A 22,006-nucleotide genomic window follows, 5' to 3' on the forward strand; every position below is an offset into this window, starting at 1 on the left:
GGAGCTATTCTGAATAAAGCTGCTATGTACATTTAATACAAGTATTTGTGTGGAAATGTCTCTTCTTGGGTACAACCCTAGTAGTGAGGATGCTAGGTCATATAGTGAATACACATTATCTTTGTAAAAATTCACCAAGTTGTTTTTCAAAGTGGTTGCTTTAAAAAACACCAGCGATATATATATGAATTCTAATTACTCCACATTCTAATCAACACTTGGTTTAGCTGAACTTTCTAATTTTAGCCATTCTAGTGGTTGTAATTTCTGTCTCCCTAATGACCAATCACACTTTCATATGTTTGTGTGCTAACTGAAATCTCCTTTGGTAAAGTAAGTGTTTACATCTTTTGCCTATTTTACACAGATATTCATCCTTTTATACTTAAATTGTAAAAGTTCTTTATAAAACCAGGATACTGGTCCTTCATCAGACATATACTTTGTAAATAGTTTTCCCTAGTGTAGCTTTCCTGATATTATCTTAATGACAGAAAGTTTTTTTTTAATGAGGTCCAATTCATTCTTTTTTTTTTTTGCCTTTAGGATTATGTCTTCCTGACTCCTTAAGAATTCTGTGTACCTCCAAATCAGAAGATATTGTCCTATGTTCTCCTACAAAGTTTTTATGCTTTAAGCTTTTATAGTCAGGTGTATGACCCACTTAATTTTTGTATAAGGCATAAGTAAAAAAAAAAATCAAAGATTTTTTTTGGGGGGGGTGGTTTTTTGTTTCTGTTGGTCTAGAGATACCTATTTTCCCCTAATATCACTTTTGAGAATCTATTTTTTTCCATTACGTTGGCACTTCAATCAAAAATTAACTGACCATATATGTGATTTTACTTATGTAATCTCTGTTCTTTTGATCTACATAACTATGTTTATAGAAAATACTAAGGAATCTGTAAAGAATAATCTACTAAAACTAATAAATAAATTTAACCAAAGTCACACAATACGTAAGTAAAATATAAAAGGCATTTATATATATCTTGTTATGCTTTAGATACTAGATGTCCTCCAAAAACTCTTGAGTGACACTACGCAAGAAGGTTTAGAGGTGAAATGACTGGTTATGAGAGCCTTAACTCAATAAGTGATTTAATCCCCTGATAGGGATTAATTGAGTGGTAACTGAAGGCAGATAGGGTGTAGCTGGAGGTGGTAGGTCACTGAGGGCATGACTTTGGGATATATATTTTGTCCCTGGTGAGTGGAGTCTCTTTATTTCTACTTCCTGGTGTCATGTTCCCAGCTGCTTTCCTCGGCCACACACTTCTGCCATGATGTTCTGCCTCATCTAAGGTCCTGAGGAATGGAGTCAGTCATCAATGGACTGAGACCTCTGAAACCATCAGCCCCAAATTGAACTTTTCCTCCTCTTTGTTCTTGTCGGGTCTTTTGGTCATGACAGCAAAAAAGCTAACTAAAACACTAGCAATATACAATTAAAAACTGAAATGTAAAACCAATTCAAGGGCTGGGGTTGTGGCTCAGCAGCAGAGCGCTTGCCTTGCCTGTGCAAGGCCCTGGGTTTGATCCTCAGCACCACATAAAAATAAATAAATATAATATACTGTGTCCAACTACATATATTTAAAAATATATACTTAAAAATTACATATATTTTAAAAATAAATATTAAAAGAATTCAATAAACAGAGATATGAAAAATTGTTCTATATGTGTAATAAGAATTGTGATGCATTCCGCTGTCATGTATTTAAAAAATAAAACCAATTAAAAAATAAATAAAATTTAAAAATAAAAAACAAAACCAGCAAATAAAAAAAATTCAATTTACAACAACATTCAAAAAAAGCAATCTAAAAACAAATCTAGTTGTGCAAGAATAAACTCCCAACAGATTTGGGGAGGGGGGGTGTACTGGGGATTGAACTCAGGGGCACTTGACCATTAAACCACATCCCCAACCCTAGTTTGTTTGTTTTTTTTAATTTACAGACAGAATCTCACTGAGTTGCTTAGTGCCTTGATTTTTGCTGAGGCTAGCTTTTGAACATGATCCTCCTGCCTCAGCCTCCTGAGCTGCTGGGACCAACAGATATTTTTAATAGAGATTAATAAGCTGTGTATAGCCTTACTGCCCTAAATATGACCAATCTTGTCTTATCTCAGAAGCTAATCAGGCCTCAGCTTTGCTAATACTTTGATGGGAAACTAATAAGTTGATTCTAAAATTTGTATGAAAATGCAAAAGACAGATGTTTTCAAGAAATTCTAAGAAAGAAGAAAAAAGTTGGCAGGATTTAGTCTACTTGACTTCAAAACTTAGTATAAAGTAACAATAACCAAGGCAGTGTGATACTGGCATAAGGACAGTCATTTAGACCTCAATAAAAAGGAATTGTCATAATTAACAAAGATAACAGTAATTTTAATAGTAAAGGCTTAAAATGGCAGGGGGTAAAAGTAATAACTTTTGAAGTATTTAAATTTTTGTAGTTTGGGGATGTTTATTTTATAATCTGATACTTAATTACACATAACATACTATTTATGAAGTTGTACTATTTCATTTAAGTAGACGGTAAGTTCCTTGAGGTCCGGAACCAGAGATACTGCTTTGGTAACTTTAGTGTGTCTATATGGCATGTTTTCTTCGGGCACTTAAAGACTGTGCTAAATATACTGAAACATTTATAATAAATCAGTTCCCAAAAAAATTCAATCTCATAAAAATATAGAATTATCTTATTTCAGAGATAAATGAATGACTAAGATGAGTTTATGCTACTATCCAACCACAAATTCTAGAGGTTCACAAGCAGTTGTGAACTGAATTCCTTGATCTTGGCTACAGGCTGCAGCCTGACAGCAACTGGCCACACTACTTAAGTATCAACATGGATGGTTCTTGATGTTATGGTTGGCTGACACTTCACCAACAGAGCAGCAATTTTGGTAAGGCCTTGTTAACAGAAGCTCATTTCATCAGACCAATCCAGAAGGCTGTGTAGATGGAATGCTGGAAACTAATGGATCTACCTTCACACATACACACATATCCCCATCCTTACATTTAAGAACTGGTATCAGGAGAAGACAAAACATGAATTATACCCGAATTTTCATGGGGTTTGACTGTAACCTACTAATAAGAATTTAATGAAGTAATTCATCAATGAACAGGAATGTTCCAAAATTGTAAAAAATATTACTGAACTGCTTTCCCTACCTGATGTACCAACAGCTCAGCCACTTCTACGTGATTATTAAGGGCAGCCAGATGCAAGGCAGTATAACCATCATCTTTCTTCTCATCCACAATCCATGGTCTTGGTAATTTTGAGAGTAAAACACGCATTGCACTGAAAGTCAAATGCACATTTTTATATTTACATAATTTGATATTTTTACTTTCTTTACAAAAAAGCTTTTGAAATCAAATAGATCCTTTTTAAAGAAAATTTTATCCTTAGAAATAAATATAAATCCAAGTATTCTAATTCTCCAATGTACAGCTTTTTGTTATTTTGAGAGGCAAATAATCTATCACCTTTTGAGGAACACAATTAAAATAGAATGGAAGTGCTACAAATTGGAAGCCAATTTCAATAGCATCTACTAATGAAAGAGTTAATAAAGAACCAGGAGGCCAGACATAGTGGTGCATGTCTATAATGCCACCTACTAGGGTGGGGGTGCCAAGGCAGAAGGATGTTACATACAAACAGGATGAAGATGCAGAACAATCATGTATACACAGATCAATCCACAAGGCTGTGTAGACAGAATGGTGAGAATTAAGGGATCTACCGTCACACATACACACATATCCCCACCCCTACATTTAAAAACTAGTTATCAGGAAAAGACTTAGAGAAGAAACTATAAGCCTCTAAAATAATGAGATGAGAATCTCAAATGGTTCAAGATATGTTTCTTTAATGGCAGTAGTCTATGAATCCCATGTAGGAAATTCAAAAAGTCTTAAGTATAGGCTTTGATGGATCCAAGAACCTCTAAAGTTGAACTCAAACAGGTTCAACTCAAAGAGCTTTATCAGATTTTTAAGCAAGTTTGTGACCCAAAGTATATTGAGTATAATAGTTTAAAGACACCCTTCTGAGGCTATTACTAAGTTATAACCCACTGTTAGACTTTTGGAAAGCTATGTACTCTCCTCCAGAGAAATATACATCAAAATTTTTACCTACAATTTTGAGTGAGTCAAAAAACCCTTAAATTCCTTTACTCTGACTCAGATTCTGAACGGGGAAAAATTAGTGATAGCACATTATACTACTGAATATCTGAATAATCATGATGCTAATTCCACACATTATCTATTACCCTACATATCTGACCATTCAAGAAACAGAATATATAGGGGTTTAAATCAGGTGAAAAAAAAAGTTTTTTAAAAAAACACAATGTGAAGCCAGGCGTGGTGGCACACCCCTGTAATTCCAGTGGCTTAGGAGGCTGAGGCAAGAGAGTCCTGAGTTCAAAGCCAGCCTCAGTAAAAGCAAGGCACTAAGCAACTCAGGGAGACCCTGTCTCTAAATAAAATACAAATAGAGCTAGGGATGTGGCTCAGTGGTCAAGTGTCCCTGAATTCAATCCCTGGTATGGTACCTACCAACCCAAAACACAATGTGATCATTAAAAAATAATGTAAATGCTTGCTATTGATTTAAACAAAAACTGTGATATAACTATGTTGAGAGGAAAGGTAGTAATGGAGGGTGTTAATAGTTTTAAATCTTTTCTACAACAAGAAATCACTAGATAATGTCTGTATTTGATAAGTTAAGAAACTGCAGGATGAGCTGCAAGTTATTGGTGAGGACAGGCATAAGAGGGATGAAACAGAATACAGTTCTCTTTCATTATAAGCCTTATAGTTCTATGATTTAACCATGCACATATTTTAGTTAAATGAAAAACTTTTGGGGGCAACATCTGTTGGCTCCCCTCTCACCCTGCAGGAGTTCTGTCTCCTTTCTTTTTATTTGAATAAATCCTACTTTTTTATGGGAAGGAAGAAAAGGAGGGAGGGAGGGAGGGAGGGAGGGAAAGGAGGGGAGGGGAAAAAGGAGAGGGGAGGAAGATAGAGGGGAGAGGTGGAGAGGGAGGCAAGAGACAGAGAAACGGAGGAAAGAGAAAAGGAAATATTTGGTAATCAAAATACTAAGATAAAATTTGGCCCTACTATATTAAAATATTTTAAATTTGTATATTCCTTTAAGCCAAATGCACAAATGTTATGTAAGAAGTTATAAATGATAAAAGTATGTGGTTCCTGCCAACTTCATCAAGTTTTTTTTCTTTGAATCACATAACCTGAATAGGTATTCTGGAGAAGATGGTTTATGAAATCACATTTCGCATTGTCTTCCACTTTAGTTTTACAGTGTATATCCTCTTATTGCACTACCTACTCAAAGGAAGAAAAGGGGAAGAATTTCTCCTCTGGACACAAGCTGTCTGCTGCGACTTGTTCTTCTGGTCTTGCATTTCATAGTAAAGTTGCATCCCTCAGAAAGAAGAGCAAATGGCTCAGAAAATTACCAAGGCAGTCAGCCAGTTATAAAGATCTTCTCCCAGAAACCTATTGCCTCTCTACTTTCTTCTTAGTGTGTATCTTGAATTGTCAGAACAATGGGAAAACAGTAATTGCAGGTTATGACTGGAAGTGATGAAAATTAACCTACTCCCTTCTAGATCACATTCTATAAAATAAATAAAATCTTAATATTAAAACTCAAAGTTCACATTTTCAGAGGGCAAATTTTCATTTCATAATAAATATATTGTACTAACTAATCTCACTCAAATGTTGAAAATTACGTTAAAAAAGTAACCATAATTAAAATATAGTCAACCCTCCATATCCATGGGTTCCACATCTGAGAGTTTATCCAACCTCCAGATCAAAAGTACTGGGAGAAAATACACTGGATCTATCCTGAACATATACAACATTTTGGGTCATTATTCACTAAGGAATACTGTATAGTAACTAGTAATCTAGAGATGATTAAAGTATACAGTAACTTAGGTTGTATGCAAATACTATGCCCTTTTATATAAGGAACTTGAGCATCCACAGATTTTGGTACCCAATGAAGTCCACAGAGGATGATTGTACCATCTTTGTGGTGGCACATACCCACAATTCCAGCAACTCAGGACGCGAGGCAGAAAGATCACAAATTCAAGACCATCCTCAACAACTTAATGAAACCCTGTCTCAAAAACTTAAAAAGAACTAGGGATGTAGCTTAGTAGTAAAGTGCCCCTGGGTTCAACCCTCCAGTACCACAAAAGAAAAAAAAAAGTGTTATACTAGCAAATGGGATGCATAAATCAGACAACAGTTAAGTAAATAAAACATGCAGATAACAACTAGAGAAAAGATACTTGTAGGAAAGATCCAGAAGTCTAATTTGGCTAAAAATCAAGTCACCAGGGGCTGGGATTGTAGCTCAGTGGTAGAGTGCACTGGGTTCAATCCTCAGCACCACATAAAAATAAAAATAAATAAATAAATAAAGGTATTGTGTCCATCTACAACTAAAAATATTTTTTAAAAATCAGGTCACCAAAATGGAATTACAATTGAACAGATGAAAAATACATCTTTCTCTGGAAAACAATAATTGGTTAAGAAAGAAAAAAGAAAATAGTTTGCGCAAAGCCTTAAGAATGAGAAAGGTGTATCCCCAGAATTATTCAGAGAATGTCTCCTGACAAGCCCTATTTACCTTGTAGCAGAAAGTTTACCAGCATATGTAAAATTACCAAAGTTTAATAGTACTATATTAAAATCATATAACTATCTTGCTCACCAATCAATTATCAATTTTAATTTAGCTTCTCACAGATGTTTGTCATACCAGCAAGGGTGACGGGGGCGGGGGACCTAATAATCAGGTATTGAGTAGTAATCCACTTGGCAATAACATTTCTTTTATGATTTACACATTCACCCCTTACAAGTTTAATTACTGTCAGTCAGTCATCTGAATTCCAATTCTGGACCTATAGAGCTGATGCCAAAAATTTGGCCCTATTGAAGCCCTAACTATGTGTGTGTGTGTGTGTGTGTGTGTGTGTGTGTGTGTGTGTGTGTGTGTGTGTAGTTTTTTTTGTGTGTGTATATATATATACAGCTTTATATATGCATATATATTATATATATAGTCTCACCCATACATTTCTAGCTTATATTTCTAACTGCAAATTTCACAATTCATATCTAATACCAAAAACTTCTACAGAAATCTCTATAAAATACCATAAGTTTGGGGAGGGAGGGAGGGAGGGTTGGGGAGTGATACTGGTCAAATTATATTGCTATATATTGTGTGCACATACAAATATGTTAACTACAAATCTCATCATGATGTACAACTATAATGCACCAATAAAAATGTGGGAAAAGGGGCTGGGGTTGTGGCTCAGTGATAGAGCGCTCACTTCACATATGTGGGACTCGGGGTTCGATCCTCAGCACCACATAAAAATAAATAAGTGAAATAAAAAAATGTGGAAAAAATAGCAAAAAAGAAAAAATACTGTAAGATTGTTTTAAGAATTAAATAAGTTAATGTAGGTGACAATGTTTCAGTTGCAGGGTCTGCAACTGTATAATCTATAATCTATATAATATAAACTATATATCTGTATATAATACATAATATATAACTGTATAATAGTATTACAATTCTATGTTTATAGACGTACAACCTGTACAACATAAACTCCTTTTTCCCCCTCTTCCTTCCAATGTTCTCTCTATATTTTTGATATTGATTTACACCCTCCCCACTTTTTTTAAGCCATTTAATCAGCCACCCTAGTCACAAACTTGGGAATCATCCTAGACACTTTTCTCCCTTCTTACTTCCACAATTTGCCCTGATGATTTTCCAGTTTAAACTAAAAGTATTCTTCCCCAAGGCCACTAACATTTTTTATTTATCAATTTTTTGGTACTTAGGGATTGAACCGTGGTATTTTAATACTGAGGTACTTTCTCAGCCACACAAGCCCCCCTACTTTTTTTTCCTTTTCATTTTAAGACAAGTTCTCACTCAGTTGCCGCAATAGGCCTCAAATTTGCAATCCTCCTGCCTCAACCTTCCAACTAGCTGGGGTTACAGATCCCTGTATGTGGCCGACATTCTTTAGACAGGCCATCTTATCCTTCCTCTGGACAAGGATAGTATATCCTTGTTAACGGAAGCTCATTTCATCAGACCAATCCAGAAAGCTGTGTAGATGGAATGGTGGAAACTAACCTTCACACATACACACACATATCCCCATCCCTACATTTAAAAACTGGTATCAGGAGAAGACAGAACATGAATTATATCTGAATTTTCATGGGGTTTTACTGTAATATAGGCCATCCTTGTAGTTCCTCTGGACACTTATCCTCTATACCATCCCCACACAAATGTTACCATTTCTCAATTTTTGCAAAAAGAAAAAAAAAAGGCTGCTTAAAAAGTAAATCTTTTTAAACTATGACTGATACTGATAAAAATTTATTCTAAAATATGCTTTTCTGCCTTAATACATTTTTGTGTGTGTGGTAGTGGGGATTAAACCCAGGGGCACTCTACCACTAAGTTATACTCCTGGTCTTTTATTTTTATCTTACTTTGAGACATGGTCTTGTTAAGGTGCCCAGGCTGTCCTTGAACTTTCGATCCTCCTGCCTCAGCCTAATGAGTAGCTGGAGTTTCAGGCATGTACCACCCTGCCCAGTTTAAAAATAAATAAATAAATATATATATATATATATATATATATATATATATATATATATAGAGAGAGAGAGAGAGAGAGAGAGAGAGAGAGAGATACACACACATATATTTATATTTATATATTTATATAATTATTTATTTATTTATTTTAATGTGGAATGTTTGTTTTTGAAAACAATTATAGTAAAATCAATTTTTGGTTTACTGGTATAAGTTGTGGAGAAATGTTGCAGACAGTCCCCAAGCAAAACTAATGCGATGGTACTATAAATAGTCAAGAGTAGATGGATTCCAGGATATATAAGGAACTCAAAAATCCTAACACCAACAAGAAAAAAAAACCCCAATCAATAAATGGGACGAGGAACTAAACAGACACTTCACAGAATAAGAAATACAATCAGTCAACAAATACATAAAAAAAGTTCATTATCTCTAACAATTAGAGAAATACAAATTAAAATTACATTGAGATTTCATCTCACTCCAGTCAGAATGGTAATTATCAAGAATACAAGCAACAATAAATGTTGGAAAGGTTGAGGGGAAAAACATACACTCATACACTGCTGGTGGGACTGCAAATTTGTTCTACTATGGAAAGCAGTATGGAGATTCCTCAGAAAACTTGGAATGGAAGCACTATTTGGCCCAGTTATCCCATTCCTTGGTTTATACCCAAAGGACTTAAAATCAGCATACTACAGTAACGCAACCATCGATGTTCATAGCAGCTCAATTCACAAAAGTTATGGAACCAACCCAGGTGCCCTTCAACAGATGAATGGATAAAGAAATGTGGTACATATATATAAGGGAATATTACTCAGTCATAAGGAAGAATGAAACTATGGCATTTTCTGGTAAGTGGACAGAGCTAGAGAATATCATGCTAAGCAAAATAAGCCCATCCCAAAGAACCAAAAGCCGAAGTTTTCTCTGATATGTGGATGCTAATTCATAATAAGGAGGGTGAAGATAGGGAACAATAGAGGTACTTTGGATTAAAAGGGAATAAAGGTAGGAGAGGGGGTATAGGGATAGGAAGGATAGTACAATGAATCAAACATTATTACCCTATGTGTATATATGATTACATGACCGGTGTGATTCTATATCACGTACAACTACAAGAATGACAAGTTATACTATATTTATGTATGATATATCAAAATGCATTCTACTGTCATGTATAATTATAAGAAATAAAAAAAGAGTAGATGGGTTAATTTCCGTTGTTTCTCATTCATTCAGTCTTTCATTAGTTCATTTTTGTGGTGCTACAAATCAAACCCAGGACCTCACTAATGCTAGGCTAGTACTCTACCACTAAACCATACCTCTAGCCCTCCGTGCTTTAAATAAACTTTTTCAGAACAAATTTTAGATTTATAGAAAATTCACTGTATTTAATTTTTTCTCTGCACTAGACTACAACATATTACAATTGTATCTCCTCAGGCTTCCTTTAGCTCTGACAGTTATTCAGACTTTCCTCGTTTTTGATGACTCTGAGAAGTGTGAGGAGTAATAACCGGGTCTTTTCCTTAGAATGTTCCTCAGCTGGAATTTGATAGCTTTTTGATTACACTGGGGGTCTGGGTTCTTGGGAGGAAGGTCACATAAAGTGCCTATTTATCATAACAAGGTACATACTACCCATATGATTTATCACTTTTGATGTTGACCTTGATCACATGACTGAAGCACTGTTTGTCAGGTGTCTCAACTATAAAGCTACTTTCATCCCTATTCCTATACCATGCTCTTGACAGGAAGTCATTTTGCCCAGCCCACAATGATGGAATGGGAAGTTATGTTCCACCTCCTTGAGAGTGGAGTGTCAACAGAAATTATTTAAAATTTTTCTACACTGGAGATTTGGGGTACATTAGTTTCTGTCTCCATTAAGAGACCTTTAATAGTCTGTCCTGTTAAGTAATTGAAGTTCTACTGTGAACAACCTGCAGCTCGCTTTTTTAATATTTCATTTTTAGTTGTAGTTGGACACAATATATATTGTATACTGTCCCCTCATCTTAATTAGAAATTGATGACAGCACAAAAAATAAACAAAAACAAATAATACAGAACCTAAAAAAAAAAAAAAACAGCTTATCTTTGGACCCATCTTGCAAACTGAGCTAAGAGAAAGGGAAGCAAAACAGCCCCTGGTTCCCTAACCCTTATGTAATGTCAGCAGTTCAGAGCAACCTGCCTCCTTTCTTTCCATAGGTCAGGCATTTTGGGAACACACAATATGTGTGTATGAAGAAGGTCAGGGGCTGGGGTTGTGGCTCAGCGGTAGAGCACTCAACATAGCACGTGCGGGGCACTGGGTTCAATCCTCAGCACCACATAAAAATACAAGTATTGTGTCCAACTACAACTAAAAAAACAAAATATTAAAAAAAGGGCGGGGGGGCTGGGGATGTGGCTCAAGCGGTAGCACGCTCGCCTGGCATGCGTGCAGCCCGGGTTCAATCCTCAGCACCACATACAAAGATGTTGTGTCCACCGAGAACTAAAAAATAAATATTAAAAAATAATTCTCTCTCTTTTAAAAAAAAAAAAAAGAAGGCAACTGCAGGTTGTTCACCGTAGAACTTCAGTTACTTAACAGGACAGACTATTATGCTGCAAGCTTAGGTCCACAAAATTACTGGGATAAAGGTATTACTAGCTCAATAAATCAATGATCTTATTAAGCCAACAGACTCTCACCTGTGGAGTGGAATATATGAGATTTGATAATAGTTTTCTTAATGCTCACTCTTCTTTATTTCCCAATTGGATGTTTTCCAAAAGGTTAAGGACATGGATGTTTTAAAGATAAGATCTTACTACCAGTTAAGCAGGCATTTGTGAATAGTGCCAAAGAAGCATTAAGTTCCGGAACAACTAACAGTGGTGCCTAGCATAATCCCTGGCACATGGTAGTATTCAAACGTTTGCTGAATGATGAACAAATGAGTTCTAAGAAGTAGAGAGGACAAGCAGCTGTCTACATTGGTATGTAGCATTCAAATGGCACTGGGTCAATTTTTAGGGCTTGCCATGCTGTCTCTAAAGTCTTTCTTCAAATACAGGCAACATTTACAAAAACAAAACAAAACAAACACAACAGCAACTAAATTGTGAAAGCCTTACAAATTATTATTACTTAATGTAAAAACACATTAGAATAGTACTGTGGCACACATTAGGTGTTCAACAAATGCTTGCTAAGTTAATGAACAATTTCTCGAATAATAGGTAAAGCAGGTTAGTCCAGAATTTACAAAGGAATTTATTAGGAAAGTTGAACAATCACAAATAGTTCTTTTAGCTCTTCTAAAAGCAGGTTTCTATAAAACTAGAATGCATTTCATTCAAAAAAGTACACTCTGCATACCTAGTATGTGAAGCTCAAATTTTGTTGGATAGAACAAATGAAAAAGCAAGCAAATGAACACTCATCTTTCTGAATATGCTACAACAAGGACATTAGTAACATATTATACTTCTGGTTGACTGTTAAGTCCCAAGAAAGTAATTCTCAAATTCATTTCATTACTACGGATGAGCAGCTGCATGGCATAAAGTGAAGAGCTCCCAGACTGAAGCCAAACTACCTGAGCTCAAATTCTAGTTCTCATCAGAATGGCTAAAGACTCGAGCAGATTATTTAATTTCTATGACCCCATTTCTTCACCTGTAAAATATTAGAAGAATCATAAAACATCCCTCCATAGAGTTGTTATGGAAATTAAATGAATTAATATATATAAAAAATTAGAGTACCTGGCACATAATATATGTTTGCTTAAAAATAATACTTTCACTGCTATGAAATAGCAAAAATGGGATTCTCTAGGAGCCCCCAAAATTAACCTACTATACACATTGAGGCCTATCATCTCATAATATGTGTAAAATTATTTCAACATCAAGGAAAGCCAGTTCTTTAAAATTGCCAGATATTTACAGAAGCATTTTCCTTATGTCACTATTTTAAAACAGCCATGCAAAATAATTAAACTGTTAGGGTATTAAGTGCTAAAGACAAAAAGAATGTCAAGGACATATTTCCCTTTCAGGAGAATGAGCTTTGTGACAATTCTTAATATGTAAAAGAATGTAATTAAGAACCAGGTATGACTAATTTTTCTTGGGCATTTTTAGGCTTGTGAGATTTTAAAGTATATCTCCATAGGTTTACTGGATTTGATGTTTTGATATAGTTTTTGCTTTTGATTAAAAATAAGCTTCTGTGTTAAAATTTATTGGTACTATGCTATTATAATTTAAAACAGAAGTTTGTTGGGTTTTTTTTTTTTGAGACATACAATATACCAAATATACCAAAGTTATAGACAAGTTCATATGTATTATGATAAAACATGCAATGATCCTACCTAAGTGTTATTTCAGAAAATTAAGTAACCATCACACTGTAAAAGGAGGGGGGGAAAAAATCTTCACATTTGAATATAAAACAGAATTTAATTCATAATAAACTGCTTTTTAACACTTCCATATGTATATTTAGTTTCAATATAAAAATATTACTCGAAAGCTGCCTGGGCCATTTTTCACTAAACACTACCAACAGTTACCTAAAATTAGTTGACACTGTACTCAAAATTTTAAATAGCATTTCCAAGATTTCACTTATGTACTACTCTCACTTAATGATCTCTACCATCAATATACAGACTCTGCTTACCATTTCCACATATTTCCCATTCAAATATTATTCAATAAATTTAAAAAGCATGTACAGAAGAAAACTCTAAAAAAAATCCCTTCAGGCCTCCAGCCAATATAAAATGTTACCATCCATAACATTTTTACAAAGAAAATTTAGGTTAGAAAATGTATTTTGGCAGCAGAGGGATTTTCTGTCTAAAGACTGTCTTGCTAGTAGCCAGGGTAATTTTTTTCCTTTTTGCTCTGCAGTGCTTCTAAGTATAGTGACAGCCGCATGAGGCTTTCCTAGCCTCAGCGCAAGCTCAGTAAAAATCTGGGAAATGCAAGTGGAAACATGAGAGACCGCTTTATTTGGCAGTACTTTAAAAAAAAAAAAAAAAAGGGCAGGACAAATGGCAAAGCAGTGTTTGGACTGCAGGATGAACAATCAATAGGCAGAAAGCAAGATAGAGGCTTCCTCAGCTTTTGGATCGACAATCGACAGCTGAGAGACTATTTTTTGCTATGGTTGACTAAATATGGTCAGGGAAGAGAGAGGCACAGGGGAGCCTGTTTGCCTGGAGTGCATGTTTCAAATGCTTAGCTGCCTATAAAGCTGTAACAGTTTAGCCTGTGGTCACTGAGGGAAGAATATAAGTTAGCCTCTGTAGTGACCATGTGGAAGTCCTGACCTCGCTTGCAGACTTGACCTCTGGATATGACAAGGTAGTTTCACTACAGATCTACCATTTAATCCTGGAAAATCAAAACCAAAAATAATCTCAAAGCAAGAAAGATGCAGAATACTTCCTGAGGAGTCAGAAGAACCCAATGTACTCTGGTGGGCAAAGGAAAACAGGATGAATGTTTATAGTTACTTGGGGGGAGTGAGGTGTGCTTCGGTTTGGGGTTTTTTTGTATTTTTATATTATAAAATTAACTTCCTTTGCAAGTTTTTCCCCATTCTGAAGCATTTCATCTAACAAATAAACTAAGTACATTTTCTTGGCCATTGTAGCAAAAAATTTCCTTGGTTACTTAACTTTCTCTATATATCTGTGTAATAAGTAGTATATAACATTCCAAAGCAAATGGCCAACATAGATTCAATTTTATTTTAGCTTTTGTCTTTTAAGGGGAAGGAGAAAAGTAAGTTATATGCTGTTTATTCATTTGTTTTCAAATTTATCTTAAAAGGTGACGTTCTCTGTTCACTGATACAATCCCCTTACTTCATCCGGCTCATAAAAAGAAGTGCTGAATCAGCAAATAGAGTGAAGGAACAATCAAGATGAGATGGCTGCAGCTGATGTGACTCTCTAGGTCATTACCTCTCTTCTTGCTGCAAATGCTGCATGACAGTAAGCTTCCAGGTAAAACAATACAAGGCCTGTACTTTTAAGGACATTTATGACTTTCTGCATGTTTACCTATCATTGACTGGATATATGCCTTTATTATTAAAGGCTATCTGGGCACAGCTAATTTCACAGTTCAAATTGAGAGATTAGGTAGTGTGAAAAGAAATGTTGTATAAATATCACAGCAAATAACTCTTAATCTCAAAAATGCGCAATATTAAAAGAATGGCTATCTCTATTGCCTAAATTATTAAAGATTTAGCCTTTATTGTTTCAGGATAAATGATGGTTTTAAATGAAGTAACTCTGCATGCATCCGTATTTCCAAGGTATGCTATCTTTTAAAAACTAGTGTCTATTTAAAATTTAGTCAACCAAGAAACTTAGCAGTTTACAAAATATTTTTTAATACTTACTATTAATTGGCCACAAAAATAAATCAGAAAGTGCATGGTGTAATTCTAATGCTGCAATGCTGATTGCTGTAGTTCTGGGCTATCTATTGCTGTTCGGATTTGCTCCCTATGAGCTGCACTAGTTTTCTATCACAGGCTGCAGAAATCCTACCATCCCTGTCCTCCCTCCTCCTTTGCCAAATCTAATTTTTTTTGAGGTTTTTCTTCTAAATTAACATTTGAATGTAATTAATAATTAAAGGCTACTTACCAACTTTATAATTTTTTCTCATGCGAAATGATCAAGCACCTAAAACCCAGGTATTCAGAAGTTAAAGCCTTTCAGTTCTTTTATGTAAGACTTTGAAAAAGTTAACTGTTTTGGTAGTTTCCTTTCTACTGAAAAGAATAAACTCAACAAAATTAGACACTTATACAATTATCTGAATTTGTATTCCACCCAAACAAAAGCATAGAAGCACAGAATTCTGGTTAAAAAAAAAAACTAACAAAGAAATGACAAAGAAGTTTTCAAAAGAGTAAAAGTTCTCATCTACCACCTTAAAAAAACTAAAAAAAAAAAAAATTCACCATTTTTAAAGGTTCACTTCACACACATGCTCAGAAGACCTGGTTTTTCTCCTTGTTTCAATTGTTGAGTCAATTCTAGAAGTGCTAATTGGTTAATTAGTTAAGTTTTTAAATAAGGTATCTGGTTTTAAAAAGAATGAGCCAAATTAATTACTATCTACTTCCAGGATCTAGAAGCAAATTATCAAAAAAAAGAAAGAAAGAAAGAAAGAAAGAAGAAGAAGAAGAAGAAACTCTCTGAAGTCTATAAAGAAGAAAGATTAGGCTGATCTTACCAACTTCTGAAATACACTATAAAACTCCACAGATTTTATCAATGTCTTGCAAAAAAAGAACCAAACCAGAAAAAAATTCAACAGCTAACTGCTCAAAATGTTTAGAAATGTTTATATCCATCAAGAACAAGGAACCACAAGTGGCATTAATGACATGATCAGGTAAATTTGTTATAAAGTTTAGTCTTTGATAAGTTAATGCCTGCAAATAATCTACCACTGTAATACATGAATAAGCTCAATGTTTTACTAACAAAAGGAAAAATAAGATATTTTGTGTTTTTACAGCTAACAACTTAGTAATACCTACTCAGAGCACATACTTCTTTATGTACCCATATGAACATACAATGCTATGGAATGTAAAGAAGTATGTATTTTTGGTAGGTAATAAGCCACCAAGAGAGAACTGAATGCTAAAAGAAGCCCTGGCTTCTTTCTACATGAATGACCTTCATATGGTAAATTAACCTATTTTCAAGTAGATGACCTTTAGCGATATTAACACCAAAGAAAAAATACCTACTACTTATAGATGGAAACTAAACATCCCTATGATTTATACTTTGTAAAGTAAAAGTTCTACTGAAGTAGAATTCAAATTATAATGAAACTCATTTTTAAACATTAAAGTTTAAAACAGTACATTTTACATTTTTTGAGTACTCACATGATTTAAATGACCATAACAGGAAAAACAGATTACTAGCACAAAAGACTAAGAAATAAACATGATCTATTTTCTGCCTCCACAATTTGATTTTGATTTAAGTATACTACATTAGTAGAACCAACAGATTTAGTAAGAAAAATAAGACAATGACAAAAGCTGACTTCACTAAGGCTTTAATGGCTATTTTTCACTTTTGGTAAGTTTATAATTATTAATATTAGAAAAATTTCTGAGCTAAAGTTTTCATTGTTTTGTTTTCTTTGTTGATAGCTATAGAAAGTCATAATTCTAAAAGATTATCATTAAAGTAAAACTCTGTACAAAAAGAAGTGGCCCTTATCCATTGCAAGTTTATCAAGTTTTTAACCTAATCTCATTAAATGCTATGTTAAAATAATTAAAACATAAAAATAAAAGATAAAAAATAAATGACAAGATGCTGGGCCACCAAAATAAGTCAAGAGGGTATACTGGTAACAGACTGCCAAACTTTTAAAAGATAGTATTACCTTTGAATCAGCTTTCTCCAACAGGGGCATATAAAATGAAAATAGTATAATCAAGAGCCAACTTATACAGACAGAATAACCATTTTTATTAGTTATATTTCCATTTTTACAGACAGAATATATCTACTATATTTAGCATGTTATAGATATCAAAATACTTTTTTGTATTTTATGTAGTCTATTTTGTATAGTTATAAAAATTATAAATAAAGTTCTTAGCAATAATTGATAATTTTAAGCTACTATAAAGTTAGAAAAAAGAAAAGATACTAGTATTCATGATTCTTATTTCTTATTAAAAGTTATTTCAACTGAAATATTAATACATATAAAAAAGTATAATATTATTTTAAATTTTTGTGTGTCAGAAATTGAAAAGAAATGACCATAGGTTATATTACAGTTAATTTTCTCTATTTAATAAGATACTTAGTCAATAGAAAGGTGCTTTTCATTTCATCCAATTATTAAAAATGAATTATTTTATTAAATATAGTATCATGTATATAATTGCACATTTATTGGAAATTATAAAAAGCATGTTTTGAAATTATTCATTTTCAAAGAAATTAATTCAAATCTTAACTCATTTAATCATAGCCCTTCTGGACATCCACCAAGAAAAATGCCAATGCTTCATATTCCACTAAGTTTACTACTGTACATATGCTAAATACCAAATGAAAATATATGCCTCAGAAGTAGAGTTTGTTCTATAAACTACTCAATGGATATTATTCTACTCATGTTTTGTAATGAACTTATTCTTCAAGTATAAAAGGTTTTAATAATTCTTTTTAAACATTCCAGCAACTAAGAATTTCTTTTCTATAATACTGAGTAGATATAATCCTTAGAAAATAAAATGATAGGATATTTATTTATAAAGAAAAATTATAAACTGATTCTGGTGCTTACAAATTTAGCTTAACATATCAGAATATTTTCAATCACTCTAAAATGTCACATCCATCACTTAGATCAGCTGTTCATTTTTAACTGAGTACATGTTAAACTCTGGGCATCTGCTGACACTGGTGTAACTCAAACATTTCAACTGTCTCCCTGACAGGGATAACAGATGCTGACATTATCAAATGCTGTACTATTTTTTTCCCATGGTCTCTCCTTGCCCCGATATGGCCAGTATATGAAACTGAACTGCCATCCAAAAGCACACTTGAGCAACTGGATCTGCTAAATGGCTCCCATATAACTACTAAAATTAGAAGCCAGTGTTATTGCTATCTTCAGCACTTAAGTTCAGGCCATTTAACACCTGTTTCACAAATAAATGATAGAAAGAACTGTAGTGACATTAATTTCACCAGCAGCATGATACTTAAGAACCAACAGATGCAGAATACCCTTCAGAATTGTTTGAATGTTGCCCAAGATAGTGTTGACCTTCTCCCACTTCAGTTCAAAACAGTTAACTATAAAAAATTTTTACTCTCTATATTTCATTGAGTCTTATTTTATAGACATTATTTTATAATTTACCAGAGTTGTATTTTATGCAAGTTTCAACACTAAAACCATGTTATAACAAATTTAATGTACTGATTTCAAAGTTTACATCGTAGATTTTTTTTATTTCAAGTTCTATAAACAGTTTAATGAGTGAATAAATTTGGTACACTAAAGCCCCAGACAGCAGCACAGCAGCATGTGTTCAACAGAATACATGGTACATTTTAATACTCAAAATTCATGGATTGTAGCTACAATCAATGTTGATAATAAGAAGTTAACTAGGCAATCTACTCAAAATGATGAAGAATTTAGTCAAGGAAATAATCATTAAAAGAGTTAAATTACCGACCCATTATTAGCAACCCTACATAAGCAAAACCAAAGTAAAATGAGTTGGCATGCGCAGCAGTTCCTCCCACCACCAAGTCCAAGCAATACACTGAATTCATGTGTGATCTATTTATAAACCAAAGAGCACGGATTTTCCTAAGGCCACTCATATTCCTCCACCCCATCACCAACTTGCTACTAATCTTCAACTATACTACTAAAAAAAGCAGTGGCAGTAGAAATGTTTGACTAACATTACTCTTCCCCAACTTTTAGTTTAACCAAAGAATATGGTTAAATGCCTAGAGATAAGTAGAAAACATTACTCTAAAGTATATCCAGGTCTATTTGTTCTTTTAAATATTGCTGGTTTTGAAGGAAGTTACTGCTTACAGTTAAGAATTAAGCAAAGCTGTTAAAACAAAGATGTACAATGATAATTCCTTAATGCATTAAAAATGTGTTAAAAGGAAGAAATTTCCAAATTTTAAGAATAGGATATAGTAGGAAACGTTGCCTTCAAAATAGAAAATTTTATTTTCAATGACTAAAGCATTGACAGGAAACTTTTAACACTTGTAGATGGCCCATAACTATTATTTTTATAAATGAAAAGCATTTAACTGTTTTGGATCCCAAACTGGCAGCACTACAATGCTTTGCTAAAGCTGGTAAAATGGAACCAAATCGCCTCTTCAATGGATTTGGTCCCCTTCAACCAGCTGTAGCTATGCATTGATTACTACAGGAGAGACGACGGATCACTCATGAATATCAGTTACCTGTCAACTAATTTCACCTTAAGCTATTCATACTGTGGATAAAATAAAATAAATTGTTAACTGTTAATTCTACTTGAAAAGACTATAGTAAAGATGTTTATAAAAAGCTTTATGAAAAATGTGCAAATGACTTGGATTCAAATAAAATAATTTTACTTAATTATGGTCTCTTGGTATTAAATTTCTTATTCTTCAGACAAGATATAATAATGCAAACTATGCTTCATTATAAAAATTAAAAACTTCTTTTAAAGGAAGGAAATATCTGGGAAGTTCACCTGAAAATATCATTAGAATGCCAATACATATTACTGACCCATGATTCACATGGACACGGATATATTTTAAATTAAAGAAAACTATAAATAAAGTAACACCCCAGAATGTTGAGTCACTATCTTTCACAGGATTAGCCTTTAATTTCACCATTTTATATGAATGTTAGCAGAAAGTGAAAGGGAGAGAAAACGTAGGATATTTTAAGGAGACTTAAGCAAATAAGCATATAGTTCTTCTGACCCTGAATCATAAAGATCTGTGATGTTCAAAAAAGAAAATGCTAAGTATTGCTACTTTTAACTCATAAAGTTATTTCAATTCTCCATAATTGTTTCCTCAGTTGTAAAATGAAGTTCTCTACTAATAAAACATTTTTAAGTATTTTTTTAGTTGTACATGGACACAATACCTTATTTTGTTTATTTTTATGTGGTGCTGAAGATTGAACCCAGTGCCTCATAAGTGCTAGGTGAGCACTCTACCACTAAGCCACAACCCCAGCCCTAATAAAACATTTTGTTACTTTTCAGTCTTCTTTGTCCTTTATAAAAAAAAAAAAAAAATTACACACACACACACACACACACACACACGTCTATGTCTCAGTGGAGAAAAACTAAAGGGAAAAATGACAAGTGATCCAACATCCACCTAATTTTCTTAATAAGTTCAGTTAATTTAATGTTCTTTAATAAAGAAAGAAACATTTCAACAACTAACGGATATTACTAAAGGCAGGCAACAGTAATTAGAAAACCCAAATGTTCACATAATCCTCAAATCCTGACCCCTCCTCTATTTCAAAGTGAAAACTTGTCCCTAAAAGAAAGTGGGCAAAGAAAGGTATATATAAATATATATCATCACTGTGTTCAAGCTAACAGAACTTCATGCTTACATTAATTATATCTCAGTCACATTATTTATAAGCATTTATTAAAAGAAATCTGTTTGAGAGTAGATGCATGATAACACATTAGAGAAAAGGGACACACTATAAGTATTCAATTATGCAATAGATTTTCAGCTATTTTTTGTACAGCCCTCAGCTGTTTAGAATTTAGAATTATAAAGAAAAGAAAAGCATTAAACACCAAGACAGGTCTTCTTCAGATTATCAAATCTTCCTATATTCAATATAGTATCATTTACCATTAAGACTGTATTTTGAAATTGATAAACTTAAATAAAGCTATCATAATGTTCTAGAGGGAAAACTCACACACTCAATATGATTTATCATGCCTCTTTGTGGGTATAAATAAATGAGCAAATGAAAACTGTCTATGAAGGTATCATAGAACAAAACTGAAAAGAAGTATATCATATTACACAGTAACATGTATTGTTACTTTTAACATTCAATTTATATTTTAAAAATTATATATAAAATATCTGTATAATGGTATCAGTTCCCGCCAAATACTTATTATTTTTGCCAGCTCTGCAGAGAAAACTACTATTTTCATGCCTGTAAGGGAACTCTGCAAACTTAAAGGCAGCTAAAATACAGTATCCTAACAGAGAGTACCTAAGTAACATGCTGATTCATAATTCAAAGAAATTTAGTTTTCATTGTTGTCAGCAGAAATAATTTCTGCTCTTGATTTAAATCAGAAATGTATGGAAAAATAAAAACAACAGAAACAGAAGATAAGACAACTGAACTGCAGGGAAAAACTTCTCTATAAATATCAAATATGGGGCTGGGGATATAAGTCAGCAATAGAGCACATGCCTGGCAAGCAGGAGGCCCTGAGTTCAATCCCCAGCACCACCAAAAAAATGTTTTTAAATAAATAAATGCCACATATCAGAATTCATAAACAGTATTGTTGATAGTTAAAATTTCTAAAAAACTATATTAAAACATATAACTGCTATTCTAAAATGGAGCAAATGACCAAATTA

The 22,006-nt window shown here is 33.4% G+C and overlaps 1 protein-coding gene and 1 long non-coding RNA gene across 3 annotated transcripts in view; one reads left to right on the forward strand and one right to left on the reverse strand.

The window, feature by feature from the left end:
* The window catches only part of Mib1 (MIB E3 ubiquitin protein ligase 1), a 138,030-nt gene that overhangs the window by 26,528 nt on the left and 89,496 nt on the right, over positions 1 to 22,006 (reverse strand). Inside the window, exon 13 of the mRNA XM_026388089.2 lies at positions 3,203 to 3,335. Coding sequence (XP_026243874.1) covers positions 3,203 to 3,335 — 133 coding nt within the window. The remainder of the gene's footprint in view (positions 1 to 3,202; positions 3,336 to 22,006) is intronic.
* On the forward strand, positions 13,975 to 19,976 carry LOC113182248 (uncharacterized). Of its 2 annotated transcripts, none has more exons than XR_013342363.1 (3): positions 13,975 to 14,265; positions 14,622 to 14,797; positions 15,939 to 19,976. It is a non-coding gene; the product is annotated as an uncharacterized LOC113182248 (long non-coding RNA). The 2 variants fall into 2 exon arrangements; XR_003300699.2 differs by having other exon boundaries at positions 13,980 to 14,150.

This window comes from Urocitellus parryii, chromosome 13 (assembly GCF_045843805.1).
Source record: "Urocitellus parryii isolate mUroPar1 chromosome 13, mUroPar1.hap1, whole genome shotgun sequence".
NCBI classification, from domain to species: Eukaryota; Metazoa; Chordata; class Mammalia; order Rodentia; family Sciuridae; genus Urocitellus; species Urocitellus parryii.